The sequence below is a fragment of the Lipomyces arxii genome (assembly GCF_038497795.1).
Source record: "Lipomyces arxii strain Phaff 12-163 unplaced genomic scaffold V1512scaffold_36, whole genome shotgun sequence".
Classification (NCBI taxonomy): Eukaryota; Fungi; Ascomycota; class Lipomycetes; order Lipomycetales; family Lipomycetaceae; genus Lipomyces; species Lipomyces arxii.
In genome coordinates this window covers 1-25,242 of record NW_027117735.1, presented here as the reverse complement: position 1 = coordinate 25,242, position 25,242 = coordinate 1, and the positions used below count along the sequence as shown (strand labels likewise).

Sequence of the window (25,242 nt, the reverse complement as noted above, 5' to 3'; positions counted from 1 at the left end):
AGGGTAAGTCGACGATGTTCCTCGATCGTCGTGGCAAGTTCAGACATGTCAACTCATTGTCAAAATTCTCAACAAATAATGCGATTTATCACTTTAGTCTCGGCATTAGCAACAGTTTTAGCTACCCGTGTTTTGGCACAATTGGTTGCAGCAGACATTCGCAGTGATTTTTATCTCCCGAACCCGGCTTCTGCCGATGATATTAAGCCATTCTTGATGGATCCTAATGGTCAGAACGTTCTGTACGGAGACAGCCAGGTCGAGAAGTCATCTGCTAAGGGAAATGGTATTAAGCTTTCTATGACTGATGCTCTCGGTGTCGATCGCGAAATCAGCATCTTTGCGGGTTTGGTCAGACAAGTGGAGGACTTGGTATGTTACTAAATGTATTGGTGGATATGTTACTAATTGCCATCAAGATGTATCGCCTTCAGGATCCGTCGTTGGATACACTTGTTTTGGCTCCTACGAACACAGTTATGCAATCCTTAAAGCGCAAGCCTTGGGAAGACGAGGTTTTCGTCGAGCGTTCGTCTCCAATGGACGAAGAGCGACGAGCAATGGAGAACATTTCTCGTTTTGTTTTGAGTCATGTCGTATTAGGCTACGGTTTTGATAAGCCTGGTGAGAAGAAGACATGTGGTGCTGGTGCTAGCGAGTTGTGGTATGAGAACAATCGTGACGGTAGATCGTTTGTGTATGCCGACAAAGCCAATGGTGATGAATCTAAAGTCAGAGTTCTCCGATCTCAGGCTACTCATAATGGACAGGTGTGGACTGTCGATGGTGTTTTGAACTGAATTTTTTTCGTTATTCTGATCCGTTCTTGTATTTTATGGTTCTCAGTTGGTATAGTTGAAAGGTGGTTATGGGGCACTTGGTCAATGTTAAATGGTGTTCACGGTTAAGTAATCTTTGACTTTGTAGAAAGCAATTGATTAAAGAAAAAGAATAAATTTGTATCAAGCTATAAATCATTGGTTTATCCTTGTTACTTTCTGGTAAATCTATTGCCCACAACGCCCGCATAGTCTGCTGAATCTTGTTTTTGAAATTTTGGTCATAAAAGCAACTCATCTAAATCCTGTTTTTTTCATTCTTCAGAGCATTGAACCCAGACTCCAATACCTCCAGACCTGTTTCTAGGCACGCAAAGATTCTCGCCATTTGTTCAACAACTTCGTCCTTAGACTTCGTCTGCGTTTCTGTCATGATACTGAGAATATCCAATGCCGGAATGTCTGGAAACAGATCAGAATTTTGCACATGTGCACTCAAGTTCGGTGAGTAGCCGTACTGTGCTATTCCAATCGATTTGTTCGCTGCGAACGGCGACACTGTTTCAGCTGTTTGGTTCAAAGCTGGAGCTGACTGTGTTTGTGACTGAGCTTGGCCCCAAAACGCTGATGGCAATTGCGGCGGCGGAATTGGAATCTTTAAATTTGGCTGGTGACGTACAATTCGCGGCTTTAACGGCGACGTAGCCACCGTCTGCTGAGAATGCCCCATCCGCTTTGGAGAGGATGCACGAGAGGATGATGAGCTGCCTGAGGTAGGCATACTTCCCGCGTTCGTTGTTGCCGGTGCTGACGATGTAGTCGACATTGGTGGAGTAGGCAGAGGTGACTGCATAAAAGAATGTGGTGGTGGAAACGACGGCGTCTGTGGTGTGTAAGGTAGATGTTGTGTTTGTGCAATTTGAGTCAGTTGAGATAATGACGGTAAAGACGGTAATTGTGGGATCTGAGGTAACTGAGGTGCTTGTTGTGACACTGCCGACGTTGGCGAAACTCTAGGACTTGACGCCGCAATGTGAGTAGATGCGGGTTGTGGAGGCGGCGGCAGAACCGGTGCAGATGTTATAGCATGTAGTGGCAGCGGTGGAGGAGCATGTGGATGATGTAAACTTTGAGAATGTGCATTCGAGTTTGAGCGAAACAGCCGTGTGTTTAACTTTGATCCCGACGGTGCGCTCGCTTCAGTAGAATTAGCTCCTACTGATGCCAAAGCTTTCATGTCCTCAAATGTCGGAATCTCAATCTCCACTGGAGATGATGTCGCAGGACCGTGACCAGAAGAAGACGGAGACTGCAAACCATCTGGTACCTCAATAGAAGTTGTGCTTAAACTGAGAGCTAATGGCGGAGCTGACGCTGAAGCTTCATCTTTTGAAAACAATTGAAGGAGCGGGTGTGGTTCCTGTGGTACAGGTGCCTGCATACCTGTAGTGTTCTGTCGCGTTGATTGTGATGCTGCTTTAGACATGGGGAACGGTGACGCCAGTCGCAAAGTTTCAGCATTTAAATCTGCGTCGATGGCTCGGTCGTGCATATAATCAAGCTTTCGAGTATTCTCAATCGACAAAGTGGCATGATCCGAATCGCTAGACGTCGAACTTTCTGATGTTCGCCTGTCACTCAGCTCTGGGGCATTCAAAGAACCTTGATTAACAATATCAAAATCCCATCCAACGCTCTCTTTGTCTATATCATCGTCCTCGCCTTTTTCGTCATCTTCATCGTCACTCCCGATTTGAGCACCGGGGCCGTCTTTGATATTGTCGGCGAGCGCAATACTTCGACGAACATTGCCCTGATCTTTCCATGACTGAAATCGAGAAATCAACTCACGTAGCGAAGACGTTGGAACACTGCGGCTAACACGAATGAATCTGGTCTTCAATAACTCGTCAGCACTTGGCCGTTCTTCTGGTCTTTCATTTAAGCATAGTGACAAAAAATCTTTTAAACTCTGAGAATACTGTTGGCCTTCTAATCTAGGGGGTTTGGATCTTGGGATAATCAGCATGACGCGCATACCATCTTGATCAGCATATGGAGGTTGACCAGTAGCCATCTCATAGATTGTTATTCCAAGCGACCAAATATCTGCCTTGTAGTTGTATGTTGCACCCTCTGTGATCACCTCTGGTGCCATCCAATACGGAGTACCAACGATTGTACTTCGCTTTGGATGATTTGACGAGATCTGTGCCGCAACTCCAAAATCGGATAGCTGAACACGACCATCATTTTTAATCAAAATATTTGCCGCTTTAATATCACGATGAATAATTCCAGCTTTGTGAATGTACGCCAGTGCAATTAAAGATTCTCTCACAATTACTTGAGTAAATCTTTCTTCAATTCTGCCCATTGCCATCTAAAAATATCGGTTAGTCAAACAGTGTCGATGAAATAGGATTGAGCATTCACATACCAAAGTCCTTACACTTCCACCAGCACAATAATCCATAATGATCCAAAGTCTTGATCCTACTAAATGAGATCCATGATACCTCACAATATTCTGTGCATCTCCTTGTTGAAGCTGAGACAAAAGCGAGATCTCATGTTGTACATCTTTGACCTCGTTTTCAGCAGTATCTAAATTGAGTACTTTAATTGCAATAACTTTTCTTTCAACATTATCATATCCCTTATAAACCACACCAAAGTTCCCTCGACCTATAACTTCATCCCGACGGTAGATCTTTGCAGGCGATAAATAGGCCGCCCCTGTTGCCAGGGACGTGTCGCCGTGCGTTAAGCCTTCTTGCGGCATGTTAGAATTGGACGAGCTGGCAGCTAAATTAGCCGGTTGCTGTCTTAACAAACCCAGAATCAGAAAGTTCTTTGTCTATGTGCTTTCTTTCGTCGATCTTTGTTGATTTTATTAGTCGGTGATCAGAGAAATCTTGTAAGTGGGAAGAATTCTATATATTAAATTAGAGTTTATTTCGACCTTTGTGTATATGTTTGTGAGGCTCAATTTTTTAAACACTCAGTCTTTTTTTACTCTGCAAAAAGACCCTTCAGAATCTCTACAATGGTGTCACCAACCTCGGATGTGGTGGCTTTTCCACCAAGATCCCCTGTTCGTACATCGTAGCCACCAATGTCCTTGGAATCAAGAACTTTACGGACTGCCAGTTCAACTGCGTCGGCTTCTTCTTTCATGTTCAATGATAAACGAAGCATCATGGCAACTGATAAAATCATAGCAATCTAATAAACTAAGTTAATCCTGTCACTGTGCAACACTATCACGTCGTATAAACTTACTGGGTTGACCTGATTTGGTGGCAGATCCGGTGCAGATCCATGGCAAGGCTCGTAGAGACCAAACGCCTCGTTAGAATCAGGAAGTGACGCCAGAGAAGCAGAGGGTGGAAGTCCGAGAGATCCTGGAATGACCGAGGCTTCATCTGAAATGATATCGCCAAACATGTTAGATGTGACAATGATTCCGTTTAATTGCCGTGGCGACTTGATCATGATCATAGCCGCTGAATCAATAAGTTGATGTTGAATAGTCAACTGAGGAAATTCTTCCTTGATGACTCGGTCAACAGTCTTTCGCCAGAGACGAGACGAAGCAAGAACGTTAGCCTTGTCTAAACTCCACACAGGTTTGGGTGGATTTGACTGTAATGCAAGATAAGCTGCCATTCTAGTAATTCGTTCAATCTCAGGAGCAGAGTAGATCTCAGTATCAGATGCGATGCCATCTCCAGTATCTTCCTTTCTGTCGCCAAAGTAAATACCTCCAACTAATTCTCGCACAACCAAGAAATCCGTTCCTGTTGCAATTTCTTCCTTAAGAGGACTGTATTTAACAAGAGACTCAGAAGCAAAGTTGCAAGGTCGAAGATTGGCGTACAAGTTCAGCTCTTTTCTGATTTTCAACAGACCCAACTCCGGACGAACAGTACCAGTACCCCATTTAGGCCCACCAACAGCTCCAAGCAAAACAGCATTTGCAGATCGAGCTGCTTCCAAGGTAGCATCCGGAAGGGCTTCACCAGTCACATCAATTGCAGCGCCGCCAATCAAGTGCTCTTCAAACTCAATCGTGTTTTCTGGACGCAACTCGTTAATAGCAATCAGGACCTTTTTTGCTTCGGCAATAACTTCCTTGCCAGCATGATCACCGGGTAGCAAAATCACTTTTTTAACACCCATTGTTTCTGTGTTTTGTAAAGAGAAAATCAAAACTGTGGAGAGTAAAAGTCTTTTTATTGCTTAATGCCGGGCCGATATCGGCTTAAGCACAAGACTCATCATACCTTGGTACGAACCCCTGGAGCTAATCATAAACACGAAACCCATCGTTTATCTGTACAATCCCCTTGTTTCTACAATTTTGTTGTTCCTCGAGAAATAAACATCTTCGCGACTGTGATCCTCCCGCAAAAATTCGTCTGCTTGGATTCTGGCTCTGTTGACGTTTTACTACTTTGGCAGAGTCTAGAATAGATGTTTTCAAATGCTTCGGAAAGTTCTTCAACTATCAACTTTGATTTCAGTAAAATTAACGTGAGTTTGTACTTTGTACGTTTGAGTTATCATTATGTTAATGCTTGTATTAGTGGAATAAAGCTGATCCTGTGACTATCGTGAATGCATATAGAGAAGCATTACAAAGACAGGAACAACAACAGAAGCAAAGAATCTTAGGAAGTCAGCTACTGGCGATTGAAGACAGGTACGAGATTTTATACTTCTTAGACTATTGATCGCTGCTGATTCGTGCAGTCGCAATGATGAATCTTCTGATACCGTGTCTCCTACTATAGCAAGTACGGATTTACACGGAGCCAATAGTAGCACCATAGAAGTTGCTCCTACACAGAATAACAAGAGACAATTGTTTTCACAATCTCACAGTTCAGGATCGACGCGACTTTCACATCAGTCAAGCTGCAGTCCAAACGCAGACTCAAATTATAAGCAGAAAGTTGCAAAGTATGCTGTCGCAACAATCAACCAAGCGAATCAGCCTCGATCGCGCCTTGCAAAAATGCGCGCAAGTCGTCGGCAGTTTCGTAAATATGCTCCTCCATCATATTTCGCCCAAGTAAGAAAGCCTGGAGAAAAAATCACTACTGCGGTTGTGATTTCGGCCCAGACCCAAGCTGAAGATTTTGATGACCATGAACCTGCCATTGAATCTAATGCTTTCTCGGCGTCAACAGATTTTAAACCTTCATTTTCTGCAGCAGACCTAGAAATCGCTAAGCATCCTGTCACTCCTCAAGTACACTATGTGACATCTTCGTCTCAGACAGATTTTCCGATGTTTAATACCATTGTCACGACAAAACCCAGGCCTCTTGATCTTAGCGAGATTGCGCCAGAACGCAAGAAACGTCCTGGTTATTTTTCCGCAAACTTTGATGATGATAGTGAGGAGGAGGACGGGCAAGAGCCGGGAGTGATAGAACCAATAATAAAACGGCGAAGACTATTTGTGAGCGATGACGCCAGTTTGGCGAGTAGTCCGGCCTTCCGATCAATATTATCTAGCACTTCGTCGGCTTTCTCCCATTCCAGAAAAATCATTACAGAATCTGACATATCTAGACGAAGATTGGAGTTTGAAATAGAGGAGAAGGAGCTTCTCCAGAAAGAGCAGGAAGCAAAACTACAGCGGGAGCGTGAAGAGAAGGAACAGGAGCTGGCAAGACAGCGCGAAGAACTTGAACAAGAACGGCAACGTCAAATACAAAAGCAAAAGGAGTTGGAACAAAAGGAACAGCAATTACAAGCTCGCTTGGCACAAAAGGAGAAAGAGCAAGCTGCTATTAGTGTCCCTGCTGTTCCCAGTGTTCCCAGTGTCTCAACTGCTTCAAGTACACCCCCAGTTTCAAGCTTTAGCGTTGGGTCTATTGGCAGTTTTGCTGCTCCAGCGTCAAAGGACTCTGGATTTAGCTTTGCAGTACCAACATCTACTTCGAGTGCAGCTCCGGCAGGCAATGGGTTCACGTTTGGTGCAGGTGGTTCTTTCGGCGCTCCAGCTTCGACAAATTTCACTTCCAACGACGCGACTCCTAAGCCAGCTGTTTCCACCGGTACCACTTTTTCATTTAATTCTACGCCTATAGCATCCTCCAATTCTGGGTTTTCTATCAGTTCAACAAAACGGAAGGATGATGCTGACACGAATGCAGACAAATTGGAAGAAATTAAAAAACTTAAGTTTAGCGCAGGCTCGTCTGCTGCAGAGTCAGCTACCTCGTTGTTTTCTACCAGTGCGACACCTACAGCTGCGCCTGCCTTTTCTGATGCCACTGCGGCTGCTATGAAAACTGATACAACGACAACTGGGGCGGGAGCGCTTTCGTTTAAATTTGGTGGAGCAACGTCTACACCGGTGGCCGGTGAACAACCTGCAGCGAAATCTATTCCATCTTTCTCATTTGGTGTAAGCACAAAAGATTCAAATGCTACTGTGTCGACGCCATCCTCGACTTCAGCAAGCACGTCTTCGTCTTCAAAGTCAATACCCGCATTTAGTTTTGGCCAATCCTCAACCACTGCTCCTTCATTATTTGGCCAGTCAAGCTCTACAGCCGTGTCATCTGCTCCGCCAGCAGCACCAGCGCCAGCTAGTACGACTTTCGCATTCGGTCAGTCGTCGACAACTGGTACATCCGCGTTCGGTCAATCGCAAAATCAGCCTCCAGCCGCTTCTTCTGCGCCTTCGTTTAGCTTTGCCGCTTCTAGCGGTTCTGCTAATCCCGCATCCGTATTTGGGTTTGGCACAACTCCGTCGACGCCTGCAAGCACTCCTTTCGGCGGTGCGAGTGCACCTGCCGCAAGGGCTGAAACTCCTTCGTTCAGTTTTGGGTCAAGTGCTGCTGATCCCGGTTCGGTATTTGGATTTGGTGCAGCACCTGCTACTCCTGCAGTCGGGCCGGTACCAGACGGTGGTAAGATTTCTGTAATTGTTGAGATGGATAATAACTAATATTTTTTAAGGTGTGAATGGTGGGGGTAATATATTTGCATCATCTACAGGTACTCCGCCTCCCGGTAGAAAAGTGGCACCGATGAGGGGTCGACTGAATAGACGACGTCAATGATTTATGTATGACCTAAGATGGCCCCCGGTATCCTACAAACGTGAAACTGCTCAAGTGAAGGATTGCCGTTAACGTTGCTGCTCGGATTGTGCTGATTGAATGAGCGCTTGATGTTTTACCGGTTGACTGCGCTGTTAGTCGACGTCAACTATGCTTTTGCGCCGAATACTCTATCTTATGGTCTACTATAGTTTATTTGGATCGTGTTGCTTGATGAGCGTAACGTACTATCTGAATAAGAAGTGGGGTGACAAGTTAATTTGTATCATTATATGTATTAAAATCTCAAAATGTACTAATATTTTATTTTAAAACAGGAGTTTCAGAATTTTATAGATTCTTAAAAATATCGTGTGCTTCAATTTCGAGATCAGCATGTGAAAGTAGAACAACGTCTTTGTGAAACGAATATTTTATTTGTATTGAGGAAATCATTCTAAAATTATAATCTATTGTTTGCCATTTACTTTGTTACCTTTGTCTATTCATAGTGACGTTTGCGCAAATTTATTGCAGTTAATTAAGATTGGAAATACGGCTTTAACAACTTGTATCACGTAGGCACTTCAAAGCGTTCTACAAATTTGAAACGGCTTAATATTGGTATAGTCAATTTTTTGTAGTAACTCAATAGTCGTAAACCAGTAAAATGATCAGAACCAGCCAGTCATGTAATCAAGAGAATAGAAGATCAGAAAACTGTAATTTACAGAAGATCAGCAAGTGATTCGTATTTCATGTTCATCATTTCCTGCCATTTAAATAAGATTCAGCGTATCAATTCGAAAGTAAGTTGGGAAAAAACTTGCATCACATTATATAAAACTATACCATCTGACAATTCGCCACAAGTAGCTTTAGTTTCATTTGCCTACACCAATAAGATTGTTTAAACCAGTACTCTCCCTCAATCATCATAAGATCCAAAGTCATCCTGCAATGGTGTTTTAAATTAGTGCCCCCAGCCAAATCCAGATATCTGATAGTGGAGACAAATTAATGAGTACATACGTTAGACCAGTAGATCACATTTATTTAGATATCCGGCACAGTGAAAATCAGTAGCAACCAAATCTAGGCTCAACACAAAGTCAAAAGTCTCACGAACTTCGCGGTCGAGTGTCCATGAACGTACACCGACGTCGCTGTCAGTAAACCACAGAATCGGCAATATAGTCTCAATTAAACATTGGACATTATTGAACAACATAAAAGCAAGTAACAACTGACCACCCGCAAAATTTGAATTTTTTTTACTTGCCATAATCGATGCGTTGAAGTCTTGTGTTGGTAGGTGCGTGCATGGCACGAAAATGTAGGTCGGACTTCATTAGTATACAGAATGACTTCACAGAGGTATTTGACGTATGAATAATGTAACACTTTGCTCGGCATATAACGTTTTTTATATTGTTTGACCAATGCAACAGATGCCATCCGAGTTAGAGCAATGGCTATACCAGAGCCTACAGGCAGAACGTGTGTCACACTTAGTAGTCTTGGCAGATTCAGTATGCTCAAAAATTGCAGAGGCGACAAGCGCAACCTGATGTTTTCAACAGATTTAATAGCAAGTTTTTTCAGAGCAAATGAACAGATGTATGGACCATGTTTGAAGGTCTGGAAATCGTACGCAAGTCAGTAACCTACAAATATGCCAAACGAAAACAAACTTAGACACTTGGAAGCAAATACAAAGGCGTTTGTATTCTTTGTAAAATAGAAAAGAGGTCAATGTTACGCGACGCTGAGTATTTAAGCGGTCTGACTTGAATGCTACAGTGTCGCTGTGCCTAAAGCGTTTAAAGCATAAAGCTGTATTATGCGGCTCAGAATCTGGGGAAACTAAACTTCGCAATTGTACGTATGATTGGTTGGTCATCGCAGGATACTGGGTGGTCCTCAACGTATAATAAATTTTTTCTGATTATGTACAATAGATAAGCAGTATTACTCATCATCGTCATCTGAGTTTGGATTCGACCATTCGTATTCGTACTGGGTAGACAAGTTCTCTAAATCGTCTTTTAACTCTTCGCGTTCATCTGTTCGTACAAACCGAGACACAAATTCTTTCATGTCACCCAACTGATATTTTGTCGTTGATGTGCTATTGAGTGAAGTGTATAAAGTGTGCTTGTCAGCAAAGTATTTGGGATAGGAAGCCGGTTGAGGATAATCTAGCGGCAAGAAACGTCTATAAATATGTTAGATCGTTCCTGCTACCTACAAAATACCGCATACTTATCAACAATTCCACCTCCTGCTTCAATGTCACGATGTTTAGAATATTCATCCCAGACCGAGCCCATACTGTCCGAGGTTCCACTAGGATCACGCACGACCGAAAATTGAGAAAACGTATGTTGCGTTCGTTTCAGTGCGCGCATCTGTTCGCGTTTACTTTGATACGCATTGTAGATGATATTCGTACCACCTATTTCCAGTTTTTTATTGCCAAACGCGAGTTGAACTCCGTCGACAATGTTGCGCGTGCCAAACGAAGTCATCTCAATCGCAAGCGTGTCCATAGACACACGCAATTCGTGTGCCTGAAGACGACTTGGTAGCGTCAACGACTCAAACGCAGCATTCATCAACCCAGTAGTGTGCCAATTGCTTGTTGAGTCAAAACCATTTTCGGGACCAAAGAATTTAGACAGTAGTTGAGGATTTGTGTCTAAGCACATTGGGACGTACAGTGTCGACAACGGAACTAAAGCATTAACTGTCTGAACTTTTGAGTATTGTTCTACCTTTGTCTTCATTAGCATTATTCCAATTGTAACCCTCTGCATGCATACTCGATCCATAATTTTTCGTTCTTCTAAAGCCCAGACGTATATCGGCGTTTTAAGTACATAATCGTCACGTAACTGACTCAAAGCTTCGCTTGTAAACCCACCCCATGCAGAGTCTACTTCTGTAACAACGTTTATCCCAGAAATCAGATCACATTCTTCCAACAAGGCACGAAAATGCTGTTCAAGCACATCTTCGCCAGCGTTTTCGCCATTCGCCTTGTCATGGAACTCGGCAACACCGGTATCATATCCATTAAACTCTCGTACACTAGATGTTTGTGAAGCGTTGGCTGTTGTGGAGCTTGCTGTGCTGCCTCTTGCTCGTCCTTTTGGGAAATTTATTGGGTCGTATTCCCATTCTGAAAGTTGCAATAGCGATCGCGGATGGTGAAATACGTTACAGTAATCAGACCAAAATAATGTTGAAGAAGGTGTCAAATTTGCAAGGTTGCCATTCGTCTATATCAGTCAGCGGTTGCACTCTGTCGTAACTGCCAACGTGCATCATCGAGGGACTTGATATAGTCACCAGTTGGTATCCTTGGCTGCTCAATCTTCACCACCTGACTGAATACAATTAAAACTATGATATCAAAAAGTATTCATAATCACCTAGAAACATTTGGATCAGGTTTATCTTCGTATAACGAATTATACTTCTTTAAAGAACCAAATCCTCCTAGCATTGTTAACAAGGCCTTATCGTGCAAATCGCAGGTTTGAACCTTTTAAATCCCATAACAAACATCGAGGTGTAAAAGTCTCCGTCACACCATCAGACCCAAAACCAGCTCTGAAACTGATATTGTGGTCAACAGGACTAATTTTATCGTCAAATGTGAAGTAAGTCTCTTGCGCATTGAAGAAATGAGTTGACAAATGATTCGCCTTTGCTGAAAACGATAGATGAAGTATTTCATGCATTAGAATAAGCAATCGTACCTAAGTACAATAACTAATTTAGAACTTATTGCAAACCCAAGCTTGAAGATGTTAAAGCTAATTTCATGAATAGTTCTCAATTATTGGAGTTTAAGCTTAATAGAAAACCTAAACCCATGAGTAGTATTTTATCGACTGGACTTGTGAGCACATGCTGCTATCATACCCGTGTTATTCATTCACGAAACATAGATTATACTGTATATAACACGAAAAAGCAAAACAGACCAAAACTGCCAACACAAATTTGGAGTAAAACCAAATGCCATCATATGCCATTACTAGGACTTATTCACAAACTTTTTTTCCAAGCCTCTATGCAACTGTTCGAACAAAAATCGCGTTTAATGACTACCCCGCTCTGACCAGCAACACCATTCCACCACTCCAATACATATGCTGTCTCGTTTACCATGAATGCCTTGCAGTTACCGCAAGTATTACCGTACTCGTTCATCACAGTCGCGTGCTTAACTGAATTGAGTATGTGAAAAGGCAGCTTCCAGTTTTTGATTTCCTTGGTAGTAGCCTTGTAAGATGCCAAAATGCGTAAGCACAGTTCCGATAGTGGTGGAACAACAGAAACCTTGCTGACTTTGGGGGCGGACGCATAAGCGCAATATGCAGCTGGAGCCTGAGAAAGCCGAGAAATGTTTTTCCCTGGTGGAAGTGGGTGGAACGGATTTGGGTGCAGTAATAGAACATGCAACCGTTTTAAATCTAAGATCTGAGAAGGCAGCGAAGTCAACTGATTTCCATCGACAGACAGATTCTCTAAATTTCTTAATCGGGATATCGAGTTTGGAAGACTGGCAAGCTGATTGTTGCGTAATGATAGCACTGTGATATTGTCAACCAAAAACAAATTAGGCGGAATGCGACTAATGAAATTGTTAGACAGAAACACTCTTATGCTCGGCCATAGAGGACTGGTGTCGTTCCCATTAAATCCAGACACCAAAGACACCATGTTGCGCAAATCGCTAATTTCTTCGGGAATTTCTCTTATACCCATGCTGTCGAGTTCAATATTGCATTTCCCTTCGTCTAGTGCTTGACGAATAATGTCAACGGCACAAGCCGTTTTTTCATCAAATACAATAAATGAGGAACTGTGTGTAGTCAATGCTGAGCCTGTTCGCGCAAGACTACCTTTTCTATCCGTCCCGACCACAGTACTGAAGGAGAGATTTGACGTATCCAGACTGGTAAAGCTAGAAAACTCATCTCTAGGCGGTGACGACGGCGGAATCGGCCAGTCTTCGTACTCATTCCCGGGATCCGACGACAACATTTGTAATCTCTTGTGCATATTTACTCTAGTATATTCAATTCCAAGATCACCGTCGTCAACATCTGTACTAGTAGGCTCTATGAATGAGTCCGACGTCGAGTAATCACGCTTTCTGTTAGCGGTAGAAAGTGCTAGCTCATTTGTTGATCGCGACTGGTTGTGAGCTAGCGGCAGCAGCGGACGTGTTGAATTCGCCATTTTTGCACTTGCACCGGGTCTTAAAGCTTGACAAAATCTGTAAGTTGCTGACATATATATCTCATGAACATACCTAACAAAAACGCAAAATTTGCGTAGTTGCTTACTTTCGATATGCTCGTGTGAACGCCCGCAGTTCATAGAGATGGCGCGTGCTCTCGAACGCGTTGTTGACGTCTACAAGACCCTTGTAAACTGCTAATAAATGAGGGTTTAGTGTCGATATTACAGACGCGGTAGAATCCACATCGAACAGCAGCTATAGCGTACATCTGCCAGGTTATTGAACTAAAAATGCTCAGTAACTAGTCTTTTATACAATATGCCAGGAAAACGAAAGGCTGCATCGCCAGTGTATGGCGTTGAAGACTGGAATGAGTACGCCAATTCAGAGGCACAAACAGCAGAAGACGATACTGATGATGTTGAACCTCGGATAGCACCTAAAAGTACTAGTATACGACTTGGTAGTTATACGACTGGGCCTTTAGATATTGCTACCGGTCAAAGAAGTGCTTTACCGATTACGAACGACCCAGACACCTTGACATTGATGTACGATGAAGACGGTCCTCCTGCTGATGGATTATCTTACCTTAGAGCTGTTCGGTAATGCTTCTTCAATTCGTTTTGTGATTGATCTTAATACAATATTAGACGCGAAGCTGAGGGTATGCCCAGTTTCGTAACTATCGAGCGTAAAGGAGCAGCGACAGTTTATAGTAACCAACTTTCTGATATTAGTCGTGGAAATGATCAGCTCATTCAGAAGAACTGGCATCAGTATATTATGAGCCAGTATCGGTTTTCGCGATCTTTGTTAGAGATGTCATACGAAACACTAGACACAGAACTAAGCAGAAAGGATTTACCAGTCAGTCTTGCGACTTGGAGAGAGTATATACGGTCGCCTGACCACCCACCTACGATGACCTTGCTGTCTTTGTTGGAGCAAGAAGACGTTTTTAGGCTGTTTAGATACTTTCATAGGTGGATCACGCCGAATATTTCTGTTTGCATGTCTCGTTGGCTGTTCGCACTACTTGTTCGAGCTGCAGATCTAGTGCCTGCCAATGAAGTGTCCATTTTACGCCAACTAGCGCAAAAATGCATTTCTGTTAGGTTAGGAGATAAGGTATGTATCTATCAAACTATTTCATTTTGATTAACAGCGAACAGGACACAACGAACATCTCTAAGGCCACATTAGACACTGTTGTATGTATAGTAGCGGATTTTTATTCTCAACGAGATCTAGCTGATTATCTATTTTAATACTGTGTAATCCAACAAGTTTGATTCTACAATGCAATATATTAAGTTGTACAAGCCCATATTACAAACGTCGTCTCTGCTGTCTCTGAGCTTCTTCTGGAGTCAAAGCGGTTCCATCTGATGCAAATAAATCTGTGCGAGCACTAGCCAATCTTTTGATATTCTGCGTGACTTCGTTAAAAGCCAAATTCGAAATTGCGTTGCGAGCTTCAAGCTTTGCTTTTTCTTCTTTCCATTTAGGATGTAGAAGTTCAATCCGCATATGTTCGTCAAACTCTCCAGCTGGAATCTGCTGGTGACATAGAGGACATTCCTGCATTGCGACCCTTGGAGCTCTGTTAACGCCTCTTCTACTGCCTTGCGGTAACACCTTGATGTTCTGCAGTCCAGGGTTTTGCGCCGCTGCTTCGGCTTGCCTTTGTCTCCGTAAGGCTTCTTGCCGTTCTCTTATACGTTGTTCTTCAAACGTCTCGTCTGGCTGAGGCACCGGTACTGGCACCAACGGTACTTGCACTTCAGTTGGTACTGGTTCAGGCTCCGCCTGGTCAAAGTGCTCTCCAACATATTCAGTTTGTGAGAGATCTTCGGCAGGGACTTGTGAAGCATCATGGAACAGAGACATCATCTGCTTCTGTTCTAATGAAGTATGCTCGAGTTCTGATAATGACATCGGTGCAGGTAAGTCGATGTCCCGATCTGCAGCTGTAAATTCAATAGTTTCAACAATAACAAAGTCGTGCCAATCAATTTGAGCGTAGGCGATTCTTTCCGCGTCTGCCTCCTCCGCAGCCTTCTTCGTTTCTGCCTCCTGATGTTTCTGCCAGTCTGCGCGCTGCTGTGCACTTTCCAACACTCGAAGCTTATTACTCAAATTTTCATCTAGAGTTTTCCGTAGCTCATTTGATGGATTGAGTACTTGTCTATATTGATCAACTAATCTCATAAAAAATGGATGTAACGAATGATTTGGCCGTAAAAAATCAAATTGGAAGTTCTGCTCTTCTCTCTGCGCCAAAACATTAGAGAATTGTCGTCCATTCTTTGCAACAAATAAAGCAGTTAACCGTAAAATATCTAGATCCTGTGCGGATATTGGTGGCATTGGAACCGCAAAAGCCAACGGCTTTGGTTGAGCTAGCGTTTGTTCATTCTTTTGTGTTTGAGTAGCATCTGTCGGCTGAGGTTGAGCAGTTCCATTGTTAAGATTTGATCTATGTTCTTTATGTTCATCCACTCGCCACTCATAGAATGGGAAATATGGATCGAATGGATTCAAGAAACTGAACCGGGTGTTACTCTTTTCCCTGTCGCGTATCTGAGCCTCAAACTGATACTATTAGATACTATAACATATAAAAGACTAAGTAACATACAGCCTGGCCATTTCTGTGAACGTATGCTGCTGTCTTTTCGATGATTTCTATTCCAGTTGGCTTTTCAGCATATTACATTATATCGATCGACTTACCTCTAATATCGGGCGGTGGAATGATAATACCAACTGGTGCTGCGACATGAGCATCTTTTTGCCCATTTGACACACTTTCGCCCATTGTTCTTGATACGCTTTGGAAATAAGCAAACACGCGTGAAATCAAGTACAAAAGTGTTGAATTGAATTCATATGAGGATTAGGGCTATCCAGCTCTAAAAATACACAAAACCCTACACGCTTACAACGACGTGTAGCAGCAATTCGTCGAACACATTGATTCACTTTCATCCTTTACAGAACTCCACAAATCACCACCACCTTTACTAAACTGTATTCAACATGTCGGACGGTCCTTTGAAGCCTGAGAAAGATTACAGTCAGACTCTTAGAGAAGAGCTTCCAAAGATTGAAGAGATCGCAAAGGTAGATTAAATTGCCTCCAACAAAAGTAGCCGTGAATGCTAACTGTCAATAGACCGATGTTCAGGCTGCTGTTGAGCTCTTACTTGCATTAGAGAAACAAACCCGTCAATCTGCCGACTTGAGCTCGACTGAAAAACTGCTGGTTAAGATCATTACTTTGTACAAAGATGCTGGAGATTGGAAACAAATGAACGAATACGTCCAGCTCCTTTCGAAGAAACATGGCCAATTAAAACAGGCAATCACCAAGATGGTGCAAGAAGTCATCTCATTTTTGGATGATGCACCTACGAAAGACATCAAGGTGGAGACAATTGAGAACATTCGAATCGTTACAGAAGGAAAGGTATGATTGAATCAATGATAGAGGGTCGATTTCTGTGGCTAACAGCTTAGATTTTTGTTGAAGTCGAGAGGGCTAGAGTTACCAGAACACTCGCAAAGATCAAAGAACTTGATGGCGACATTGATGCTGCCGCCGACCTAATGTGTGATCTACAAGTTGAGACTTATGGATCTATGGACAATAGGGAAAAGACAGAATTCATCTTGGAACAAGTACAACTTTGTATTTCTCGAAAGGATTTCTCACAGGCTGGCATTTTGAGTCGAAAGATTTCGAGCAGCTACTTCGATGATCCAGCGGTTCAAGATCTTCGATTGAGATATTACGAGCTTATGATTAGAGTCTCTCTCCATGATGATAAGTACTTGGATGTTTGCAAGCACTACAGGGCTGTATATAGCACTCCTAGTGTGAAAGAGGACGATACTAAGTGGAAAGATGTAAGTTTAAGCTTTTGAATAATTACTTCAATATCTAATGATTTGAACAGGTTTTGCGAAATGTTGTTCACTTTATCATTCTTGCTCCATATGACAACGAGCAGTCAGACTTGATTCACAGAATTGAAGCTGATCCCAAACTGCAACTGTTGCCAGTTGAAGCCGAACTTCTAAAGCGATTCACACTGATCGAGCTCATGCGATGGCCACGAATTGATGAGATTTTCGGTGCAGATTTGCGAAAAACTGCAGTTTTTGATGTTTCAGATCCCAAGGGCGAAAAGCGGTGGGAAGATTTGCGGATGCGGGTCATTGAACATGTATGAAGCTTGCGTTGAAAGCGTTATGAATGCTAATCTACATCCAGAACATTCGGGTTGTGGCTAAGTATTATAACAGAATACATACGTCACGACTCAAAACTTTATTGGATCTTTCCGACAGTGTAAGTTGGTATTTTGTACATTCAGATCAAAATTCTGATATATCTAGGAAACCGAGCAACAGCTTTCCAAGTTGGTCACTCAGGGCACTATTTATGCTCGTATCAATCGTCCTGAAAAAATAGTTACGTTTGACAAGCCCAAGGATTCGAATGACGTGCTAAATGAGTGGAGCAGCAACATTACTAGTCTTCTCGGTATAGTCGAGACTTTGAGTCATTTAATTTCCAAGGAAGATATGGTCAGTGTTAAAGCATAGACGAGTATGATAATTCGCATGCATCTCAGTAAAATGTACATTGGCAAATATAATATTACAATAACATTTTAGTATTAAGTACGTAAAAATACACTACTCAATGTCTCCAGCCTCGCTTTCCGAATCGTCATCATCACCAGAGACTTCCTTGTTTTCCAATTCTTTCCGTTCCATCAGTGCTTGAAGTTCAGCATCATCGCTTTCGGTAACCGCTTTTGGTGCCATCTTGACTGAAAACTCGCCGCCAGCAGCCTTAATGCTAGTTTCAATCTCCACGATCGCCTTTTCCAGGATATCAATTCCGAGCTGTTTGTCGAGACAGTGAGATGTGAGAACGTATAGTGGCGGAGACACCAGTCTGACCTTAACGGGGACAGCTTCTGTGTGGAGTTTTTCGCCTTGCTTAAGTGCGGTCTTGACAGCGTCGATACCTTCGTATCCGAAGCAAGTCACGTCGATGTCGGCACGGACTTTTGTGGGTTGTGGGGTCAGCCTGCGAGCGATGTGCTGGAGCAAATCATCCAAAACAGCTTTTGAAGGCGTTTCAATACCCTCAAACACGGTGTCGGGATTGGTGATTGCAATTTTGAATCCATCGTAAGCGTGGCCGTACTTTTTGTACAGCGGCCATCCGATTGTCTGGTATAGCTGCTCGAGCGGGATATTGTTCTTCTCAGCCACGTGTCGTAGAATTGAGTGAACAGCCTTAGACTTGTTAAACTTTTCCTCACACTTTATAACATCTTCGGCTGAAACACGACGCTTCGAAAGATCAATGTATCCCTTCTCTTTATCGACACGGAGAACAACGACAACCTCATTACGACCGACCCGGATCAACTTCTGAATTGAACGAATACGACGACGAGACAGCTCGGAAAGTAAAATCATACCCTCAATATTGTCATACTCAAGAAGCTTCACGTAAGCACCCATCTCGGCAATCTATACAAATTAGTAACTGCAGTTCCTAGAATGAAGGTTTCTCTCTTATACCTGGCGAACATTAACAACCACGAGATCGTCGACTTCAGGATACTTGTTTTCGTAATATCTACAATTGGCAAGACTCATTTTTTCCTTTCAATTTGACGAGATCCAACGTGAATTGAATTTCAGATTTCGTGCTGCTGGCTCGACACTAATTTTTTCGTCAAAACGTTATTGAAGATTACAAGAACGATGGGTATTGTAGCACTATGTACTCATAATAGTGAGGGTTTGGTACACAAATTGCAGGTACTTATCGATCGAGAGAAAGACGCGTCTCCATTGGTTTTGTAGCAATTTCAATACTCAGCACGTGCTGTTTAGTCGTATTATTTGAGTTATGGCTCCGCCTCACAGGGTCCCATTTATGCCGACCGGTAACGCATCAGTGTCTGATGAGAATGATCATTCATCGAGTAAGGGCCATTCTAGACCAGTAGCTACAGCACAAGGTAGCAATCAAGTAGTATAAGCGATGAGCTGCATAGACTAACTTGTATTGCAAAGAATTGGACGTTGCAAAGGTCGGTGTTAACCTGCTCAAGATGTCGACCGAATACTCAACGCACCGGATCGAACAAAGCACGACAAGTTCTAATAGTTGGACCTAGCATGATATCTGTTCTGAGCTTTCTGACTGATATATTTTAGAGTATGCGAAACGACAACAAGGTCCGGTCGTGTTCAAGGCGTCTGTTGAACCAGATAATACAGTCACTAATTTGATTGATGAGTTTGATGATTTGACTGATGATGATCTTGAATTGCGCGATGAAATTGATGATATATTGGAGTCACAGTCACCAGTACCAGTAGCACAGACTCAGGCCACGGAAAAGAAAGAAACTAACGATCCGGACAAGCGAGATTACAATGACGAGAAGCCTGACGTGGTAGCTACTCCTGCCAAAATTGATACATCTACGTCGCTTGACAGTAATAGTACTAATTCCGTAAACACGTCTTTATCTACTGTTGATCTTGGAAACACTACTGTAATGAATACTGACTGTGATGCTAATGAAACTCATTCAAGTGCAGTTGATACTGAACCAGCTTCTACAAAAGCCGAGCCGGCACAGGATGCACCACCAGCGTTTGTGCAAGACGCGGAGTCATACATTGACCACACAAGAAAAAAGCATGAACCGGCTGGAGTTAACCCGTTAGGACCGTATCCATACTCTCACGATGTTCCAGTGACCACGCCTATTGAATCCGACAATCTATATTCAGATCTCAGAGACGCCGGTCAAAGTGTATCCGCTTTAGAACGACATTATAGCGAAATGACATTCGAGCAATGGCAACAAGCAGGCGATGAATTGGTTGTACGTGCCGCACAGCTCGTCAAGCGAATCATAGATGTCAGGAAGCAGAAGGCTACAGCGTTGAATGCGTTGGAACAGACTATTGACAGCCGCGCAGGTGCGCTAGACCGCCAGTTCAGTGATCTTCTAAATGAACAGGACAAAATACGATCCAGGGCTTCTGAGTTATTTGCTCAGTCTGGTGGTGCACAATCACAGAGATGAATAATGAGACAAGAACAGTGTTTGCTGCTTTAGCTGCTACAGATTTCCAGTATAATTTAGTTTCTTTACACCAAATGTTAGTCCATAAACCCATTAGATTTCATTAATCCATGTGAAAACCCAGGTTTTCGTACAACTTCCTTGTCACGTGACTATCATACAGACTTCGATGAGGCTCTTTCATTTTGGCACTAAAGTGATCAACGAGACGGGCCAGCGCGGGCGCATCCGTTCAGTATTTGACTTAAAATGACAGTCATCCATCGGAAACTGACTACGGCGGATAACGTCAAGGCAGCGGAACCAGGAATTAAGTGAGTACTTGACCTTGTTTTGACGAGAATCGGGATGTTCAACGGCGAGATTCGGTATTGCGAGGCTTGTCATGGGTGACGTTGTACGGAGCCAATTGTCAGCTTGAGGGTCTGATTTCGCATCTCAACAGGCCATAGCATTTGTGGTAATATGATATTAACAAATCAATTAGGTTCCATTGTGACGTCTGTTCATGCGACTGTACACATTTAGTACGAATACGGTGTGCTGTATGCCAGGACTATGATTTATGTGTGCCGTGTTTTGCATCAGGTGCCTCATCAGGCACGCACAAGCCATATCATGACTACTCGATAGTAGAGCAGCATGCATATCCTATATTTGTGGAGGACTGGGGTGCTGACGAAGAACTGTTGCTTGTTGAAGGTGCAGAGACCCTTGGCTTGGGAAATTGGCAAGATATTGCAGATCATATTGGTGGTAGGAGCAAGGAAGAGGTTGACAAGCACTATATCGAGGTCTATGTCAAATCAGATACATACCCAATACCAAATATGAAACGCAAGTTCGACATAACGCCAGCCGAATTCACTGCACGTAAGAAGGCACGACTAGACGCTAGACGGGCGCAGCAGACAATTATGCCAGTTCCAAAACAGAAACCAGTTGCATCTTCGCCATCATGTCATGAAGTTCAAGGTTACATGCCTGGACGGTTAGAGTTTGAGACCGAGTACGAGAATGAGGCCGAGTTGGCAGTGAAAGACATGATCTTTGATCCGGATGATGGCGAGGGCGAGGTGGAGTTAAAACTAACGGTATTGGACATTTACTACTCTCGTCTTACCAGCAGGGCTGAGCGAAAACGTTGTATGCTAGAACATGGCTTACTTGACTATCGCAAAAACATGGCGAACGAAAAGAAGAAAAGTAGGGAGGAACGTGAGGCACTGTTAAAAACGAAGCCATTTGCACGAATTTTGTGTATGGAAGATTATCGAAAGTTTAGCGAAGACATCGTGGAAGAACTTCAGATTCGGAAACGTATTGCAGAGTTGCAAGAGTATCGACAGAATGGTATTCAAACTCTGGAGTTGGCAGCAAAGTACGAGAGAGATAAGACTCAACGTGCGCTTATTGCCAGAAACACTATTGGATTAGGGTCTTTAGCACCCATGTCTGGCAGCCGATTCGGGTCAAGTACTCCCACTAGCCGACAGCGCGATTCGTCAGTTTTGTCTACTGATATCAATAACAACAAGGGTTTCCGAAAGCCAGCTGCCAATCCGCTGGACATTTCTCATGCTGCTGATTTGGATTTATTGAGTCCTGCCGAACAAGCACTGTGCAGTCAGATTCGAATTTTACCAAAACCATACTTGGTGATCAAGGAGACTCTGTTCAGAGAATTGTTACGGACAGGTGGAATTTTGAAGAAACGGACTGCTCGTGAGCTTATTAAGATTGATGTTAACAAGACAGCCAGGATATATGAGTTCTTTCAAAATCAAAGGTGGCTTAGTTAGGCTGGAGCGGGTGATGATGATTACGGTATTTTGCATATATGTGTGCAGATTTGTATTATAAGCGGTAAAACGGTTTGAAACGTTCTGAGTTATAAGAGAGCGTACAAAATTGTATTTTATTTTTTTGAACATGCTTCTTGCATTGTAGTGAACTGTACGTTTTGAGGGTATGGTAGTGATGGAACACTTGGGAGTTTAGCGAAACTTTCATTGCAGTCTAACACACTTTTTTCTATCCCGGAATTTTTTTCCCATACTAATCTTGCTTCACACACAAACTAGCAAAAATGGTTAGCTTTTCATGCGAAGTATGTGGTCGAGGTTGCATTTTGCTGGAAGTGACTAACTTTTTGATCTTAGGTTTGCAACGACACTATTGTCAAGAAGAAGTTGATGCAACACCGAAGCATGTGCCATGGCGCTTACTTCACATGTCTTGACTGCCAGACTACTTTTCAAGGTAACAAAGACCGTAGTGCTGACGCGTTTGTGATTGACTGATCCGGTATTAGGTCTGGAGTTTCAGAATCATACAAGCTGCATTTCTGAAGCGGAAAAGTATCAAAAGAGTTTGTACAAGGCCCCAACAAAGAAAAGCACAAAAGGACCCAGTGAGAAGACCAAAGTTGTTACTGAAACTGTTGTAGTCAAGGAGTCAGTGTCGGAGCCTAAAACAATTATAGTTGAAAAGAAAGAGGAAACTCCAGAAGCTCCTAAGAAGGAAGTCAAGTTGGAGGAGCCAAAGAAGCTCTCGAAGAAGGCAAAGAAGGTTGCGAAGAAGGCTGAGAAGACAGTTGAGAAGACTGACAAGGAAGCTGTTGCAAAATCTACTGTCGGGGAGACAAAACCAGTTGTTGAAGCTGAGAAGACTGAGATCAAAGCCCCAGTAGAGAAGAAGAACGGTGACAAGAAGAGAAAGAACGAGGAGATTTCTGAAGAACCGACCGAAATATCGACCGAAGCTACGGCTACATCTGATAACAAGACTGAAATTGTATCAGCGGTGACTCCTAAGCCCAAGAAAACGAAGTACAACAAGAAGGCTAACGCTGGGAAGACAGAGACACAAATGCCAAATGCGACCGATAATGCAAAGGCTACAAATGAAGCATCATGGGCCAACAGTGACCTAAGGAAACAAGTTCAGAATGCAATTAGCAAAGGCGGAAAAGTTAGTCTGAAGGCTTTGATGAAGAAATTACGACGACAACCTATTACTCATGGCATTAGCAAGGCGGCCTTAATGAGACGTCTGCTTATAAAGGCTGATGGCGATCAGCTTTCGGTCGAAATTGGAGAATAAATTAATTCATAGAGATTTCTTGCTTGCTATGTATATATTATATCTAATACAGTAGAACAAACCGACGATGTGTAGTCAGTTTACGTGTACAATACCCTTTTAACATACACGCATAAGTGTCGCGCCACCAGCGTGAATTAGACTACGTCGAGGCGTCTGCGGCAGCAAAAACACGTCCCTGACTTTGACACTCAGTTTTACTTCGCGTTTTTTTTTCTAAAAAGCCTATAAAATTAATGTCAAACCTAGCAATGGCATCGAAACAACAATCTTTGGCTATTTTCGACAAATTGCGCTCAGAAAGAGGAAACAAGGTATGTGTGTCGATGCTACGGTACTTGTTATCGCCTTCTGTGTGCCGTGAACAAGATCTCGCACGAAATTAAGCCGCCAATTGCTTCAAGACAAGTAAGAAATAAGAACGGACGCTAATGCTGATATAGATATGCTTTGACTGTGGTGCAAAGAATCCAACTTGGACATCTGTTCCATTCGCAATTTATCTATGTTTAGACTGCTCCGCTATCCATCGTAATCTAGGTGTCCATATCTCATTCGTACGGTCTTCGAATTTAGATACTTGGTCATGGGATCAGTTACGTCTTATGAAAGTTGGCGGAAACACTAAGGCACGCGAGTTCTTCATAAAATCTGGTGGCGCGTCAGCTCTCAACTCAAACGACGCTAAGATTAAATACACTTCACGAGCGGCAGTTTTGTACAAAGATGAATTAAAGCGACGGGCCGCAGAAGATGAGAGGATACATCCAGATGGGTTTGTGCTAGAAGACGATGGTAGTGAGGTCGCAGTCGCAGACGCGGCCACCGATGATTCAGATTTTTTTTCAAGCTGGGACAAGCCTGTTGTTAAGAAACCAATCTCTCGCACATCAACACCCCCAGTCGTCGGTCGTACTCCGTCACCACTTGTCAACGGCGATCCCGCCGAGGAGCCTGTTCGCAAGATCACATCGTCTTCAGCATTAAGGTCCAAGACCACTACTAGTAGTTCACTTGGAGGCCCACGGCGAGCGGCTGCGGCTAATATTTTGGGAGGAAAGAAGACACAGAAGGTTGTGATCAAGAAAGCTACTGCCGATGCAATTGATTTTGAGGAAGCCGAACGACTTGCAACCGAAGAGGCAGAAAGAGTCGCCCAACTGGGATACGATATTGAGCAAGAAAAAGCCGCTGCTGCTGCTAAAGTGGAGGAACGTCCGTCTGTTTCGCGTGCATCGTCTTCATACTCTTCTACTAAAGGTGATACAGTTGCGAGTGTGGCTGCAAGCGTCACTCGACTTGGATTTGGTCAGACCGCTGTTCCTGCCAGCTCTCCGGCTGCCAACGAACCAAAGAAGGGCGGGTTTGGTGCATCACGCGCACAGGAATCTTCCGGTGAAGTCACTGGAAAATTTGGCAATCAAAAGGCGATCTCGTCGGACGAGTACTTTGGACGAAACCAGTACAATTCATCTGCACAGGCTGAAGCCCGATCACGACTTCAGGCATTTAACGGTGCTCAGTCAATTTCTTCAAACGCGTATTTTGGCCGCGAGGAAGAAGAACCTGAGGAAGAAGGTGATTTTGCGGGGATAGAACGTGCGGCGAGAGATTTCGCTGGCAAGATCGCTAGAGGCGAGGAAGTTCTTAACGTCAAAGAGGCTCTAGAATCAGGAGCAAGCAAGCTGTCGGATATTATGCGGGACTATTTGCGTTGAATAATTTAGACTTTACGAAAACTTATAATGTATTTTATAGAGCGAATCTGTTATCAAAATATTCTGCATTCAATGCTGTCTATTTTCACGTTTGTTACTGCTGAGTATCTACCCAGAATTGTATTGTGCTGTTGAGGACCAAGTCATACTGTGGTACTACAGCTTACT

The 25,242-nt window shown here is 43.2% G+C and overlaps 14 protein-coding genes across 14 annotated transcripts; 8 read left to right on the top strand and 6 right to left on the bottom strand.

The window, feature by feature from the left end:
• The first annotated feature begins 60 nt into the window (after positions 1-60).
• Positions 61-973, top strand: V1512DRAFT_244266 (uncharacterized protein). The gene is made up of 2 exons (XM_066914332.1): positions 61-372; positions 420-973. Exons 1-2 carry the CDS (start codon positions 79-81, stop codon positions 798-800), a joined length of 675 nt encoding a protein of 224 aa, XP_066769118.1. The 5' UTR covers positions 61-78; the 3' UTR covers positions 801-973.
• On the bottom strand, positions 922-3,724 carry V1512DRAFT_244265 (kinase-like domain-containing protein). Its single transcript, XM_066914331.1, has 2 exons — positions 3,220-3,724; positions 922-3,162 (listed from the first exon to the last, which is right to left on the bottom strand). The coding sequence occupies exons 1-2, from the start codon at positions 3,562-3,564 to the stop codon at positions 1,078-1,080; spliced, it is 2,430 nt and encodes an 809-aa protein (XP_066769117.1). The 5' UTR covers positions 3,565-3,724; the 3' UTR covers positions 922-1,077.
• V1512DRAFT_230920 (Isopropylmalate dehydrogenase-like domain-containing protein) lies at positions 3,701-5,016 on the bottom strand. Its single transcript, XM_066913967.1, has 2 exons — positions 4,065-5,016; positions 3,701-4,007 (listed from the first exon to the last, which is right to left on the bottom strand). The coding sequence occupies exons 1-2, from the start codon at positions 4,962-4,964 to the stop codon at positions 3,795-3,797; spliced, it is 1,113 nt and encodes a 370-aa protein (XP_066769116.1). The 5' UTR covers positions 4,965-5,016; the 3' UTR covers positions 3,701-3,794.
• A 149-nt stretch (positions 5,017-5,165) lies between these two features.
• Positions 5,166-8,182, top strand: V1512DRAFT_268435 (uncharacterized protein). Its single transcript, XM_066917484.1, has 4 exons — positions 5,166-5,318; positions 5,372-5,487; positions 5,538-7,714; positions 7,764-8,182. The coding sequence occupies exons 1-4, from the start codon at positions 5,259-5,261 to the stop codon at positions 7,865-7,867; spliced, it is 2,457 nt and encodes an 818-aa protein (XP_066769115.1). The 5' UTR covers positions 5,166-5,258; the 3' UTR covers positions 7,868-8,182.
• Positions 8,183-9,742: 1,560 nt separating this feature from the next.
• Positions 9,743-11,661, bottom strand: V1512DRAFT_268426 (tubulin domain-containing protein). Its single transcript, XM_066917483.1, has 6 exons — positions 11,397-11,661; positions 11,284-11,350; positions 11,175-11,238; positions 10,672-11,130; positions 10,112-10,623; positions 9,743-10,064 (listed from the first exon to the last, which is right to left on the bottom strand). Exons 1-6 carry the CDS (start codon positions 11,593-11,595, stop codon positions 9,818-9,820), a joined length of 1,548 nt encoding a protein of 515 aa, XP_066769114.1. The 5' UTR covers positions 11,596-11,661; the 3' UTR covers positions 9,743-9,817.
• Positions 11,662-11,787: 126 nt separating this feature from the next.
• On the bottom strand, positions 11,788-13,233 carry V1512DRAFT_230915 (uncharacterized protein). Its single transcript, XM_066913966.1, has 2 exons — positions 13,179-13,233; positions 11,788-13,131 (listed from the first exon to the last, which is right to left on the bottom strand). The coding sequence occupies exon 2, from the start codon at positions 13,103-13,105 to the stop codon at positions 11,906-11,908; it is 1,200 nt and encodes a 399-aa protein (XP_066769113.1). The 5' UTR covers positions 13,106-13,131; positions 13,179-13,233; the 3' UTR covers positions 11,788-11,905.
• Positions 13,234-13,370: 137 nt separating this feature from the next.
• V1512DRAFT_268420 (survival motor neuron interacting protein 1-domain-containing protein) lies at positions 13,371-14,437 on the top strand. Its single transcript, XM_066917482.1, has 2 exons — positions 13,371-13,714; positions 13,763-14,437. Exons 1-2 carry the CDS (start codon positions 13,428-13,430, stop codon positions 14,268-14,270), a joined length of 795 nt encoding a protein of 264 aa, XP_066769112.1. The 5' UTR covers positions 13,371-13,427; the 3' UTR covers positions 14,271-14,437.
• On the bottom strand, positions 14,330-15,987 carry V1512DRAFT_278441 (Pre-mRNA splicing factor PRP21 like protein-domain-containing protein). The gene is made up of 3 exons (XM_066917965.1): positions 15,849-15,987; positions 15,754-15,800; positions 14,330-15,707 (listed from the first exon to the last, which is right to left on the bottom strand). Exons 1-3 carry the CDS (start codon positions 15,931-15,933, stop codon positions 14,442-14,444), a joined length of 1,398 nt encoding a protein of 465 aa, XP_066769111.1. The 5' UTR covers positions 15,934-15,987; the 3' UTR covers positions 14,330-14,441.
• Positions 15,988-16,000: 13 nt separating this feature from the next.
• V1512DRAFT_278440 (uncharacterized protein) lies at positions 16,001-17,792 on the top strand. The gene is made up of 6 exons (XM_066917964.1): positions 16,001-16,238; positions 16,291-16,584; positions 16,635-17,024; positions 17,075-17,344; positions 17,392-17,469; positions 17,517-17,792. Exons 1-6 carry the CDS (start codon positions 16,155-16,157, stop codon positions 17,724-17,726), a joined length of 1,326 nt encoding a protein of 441 aa, XP_066769110.1. The 5' UTR covers positions 16,001-16,154; the 3' UTR covers positions 17,727-17,792.
• Positions 17,747-18,857, bottom strand: V1512DRAFT_288275 (eukaryotic translation initiation factor 2 alpha subunit-domain-containing protein). The gene is made up of 2 exons (XM_066918138.1): positions 18,723-18,857; positions 17,747-18,671 (listed from the first exon to the last, which is right to left on the bottom strand). Exons 1-2 carry the CDS (start codon positions 18,798-18,800, stop codon positions 17,820-17,822), a joined length of 930 nt encoding a protein of 309 aa, XP_066769109.1. The 5' UTR covers positions 18,801-18,857; the 3' UTR covers positions 17,747-17,819.
• Positions 18,858-18,968: 111 nt separating this feature from the next.
• V1512DRAFT_268410 (uncharacterized protein) lies at positions 18,969-20,392 on the top strand. The gene is made up of 2 exons (XM_066917481.1): positions 18,969-19,316; positions 19,368-20,392. Exons 1-2 carry the CDS (start codon positions 19,262-19,264, stop codon positions 20,249-20,251), a joined length of 939 nt encoding a protein of 312 aa, XP_066769108.1. The 5' UTR covers positions 18,969-19,261; the 3' UTR covers positions 20,252-20,392.
• On the top strand, positions 20,393-22,185 carry V1512DRAFT_293384 (uncharacterized protein). Its single transcript, XM_066918333.1, has 2 exons — positions 20,393-20,565; positions 20,739-22,185. The coding sequence occupies exons 1-2, from the start codon at positions 20,501-20,503 to the stop codon at positions 22,051-22,053; spliced, it is 1,380 nt and encodes a 459-aa protein (XP_066769107.1). The 5' UTR covers positions 20,393-20,500; the 3' UTR covers positions 22,054-22,185.
• A 113-nt stretch (positions 22,186-22,298) lies between these two features.
• On the top strand, positions 22,299-23,445 carry V1512DRAFT_268407 (uncharacterized protein). Its single transcript, XM_066917480.1, has 3 exons — positions 22,299-22,361; positions 22,414-22,513; positions 22,566-23,445. Exons 1-3 carry the CDS (start codon positions 22,341-22,343, stop codon positions 23,354-23,356), a joined length of 912 nt encoding a protein of 303 aa, XP_066769106.1. The 5' UTR covers positions 22,299-22,340; the 3' UTR covers positions 23,357-23,445.
• A 162-nt stretch (positions 23,446-23,607) lies between these two features.
• Positions 23,608-25,074, top strand: V1512DRAFT_213356 (uncharacterized protein; the record flags this gene model as incomplete). The annotated part of the gene is made up of 2 exons (XM_066913592.1): positions 23,608-23,670; positions 23,800-25,074. The coding sequence occupies 2 exons, from the start codon at positions 23,608-23,610 to the stop codon at positions 25,072-25,074; spliced, it is 1,338 nt and encodes a 445-aa protein (XP_066769105.1).
• Positions 25,075-25,242: the final 168 nt, after the last annotated feature.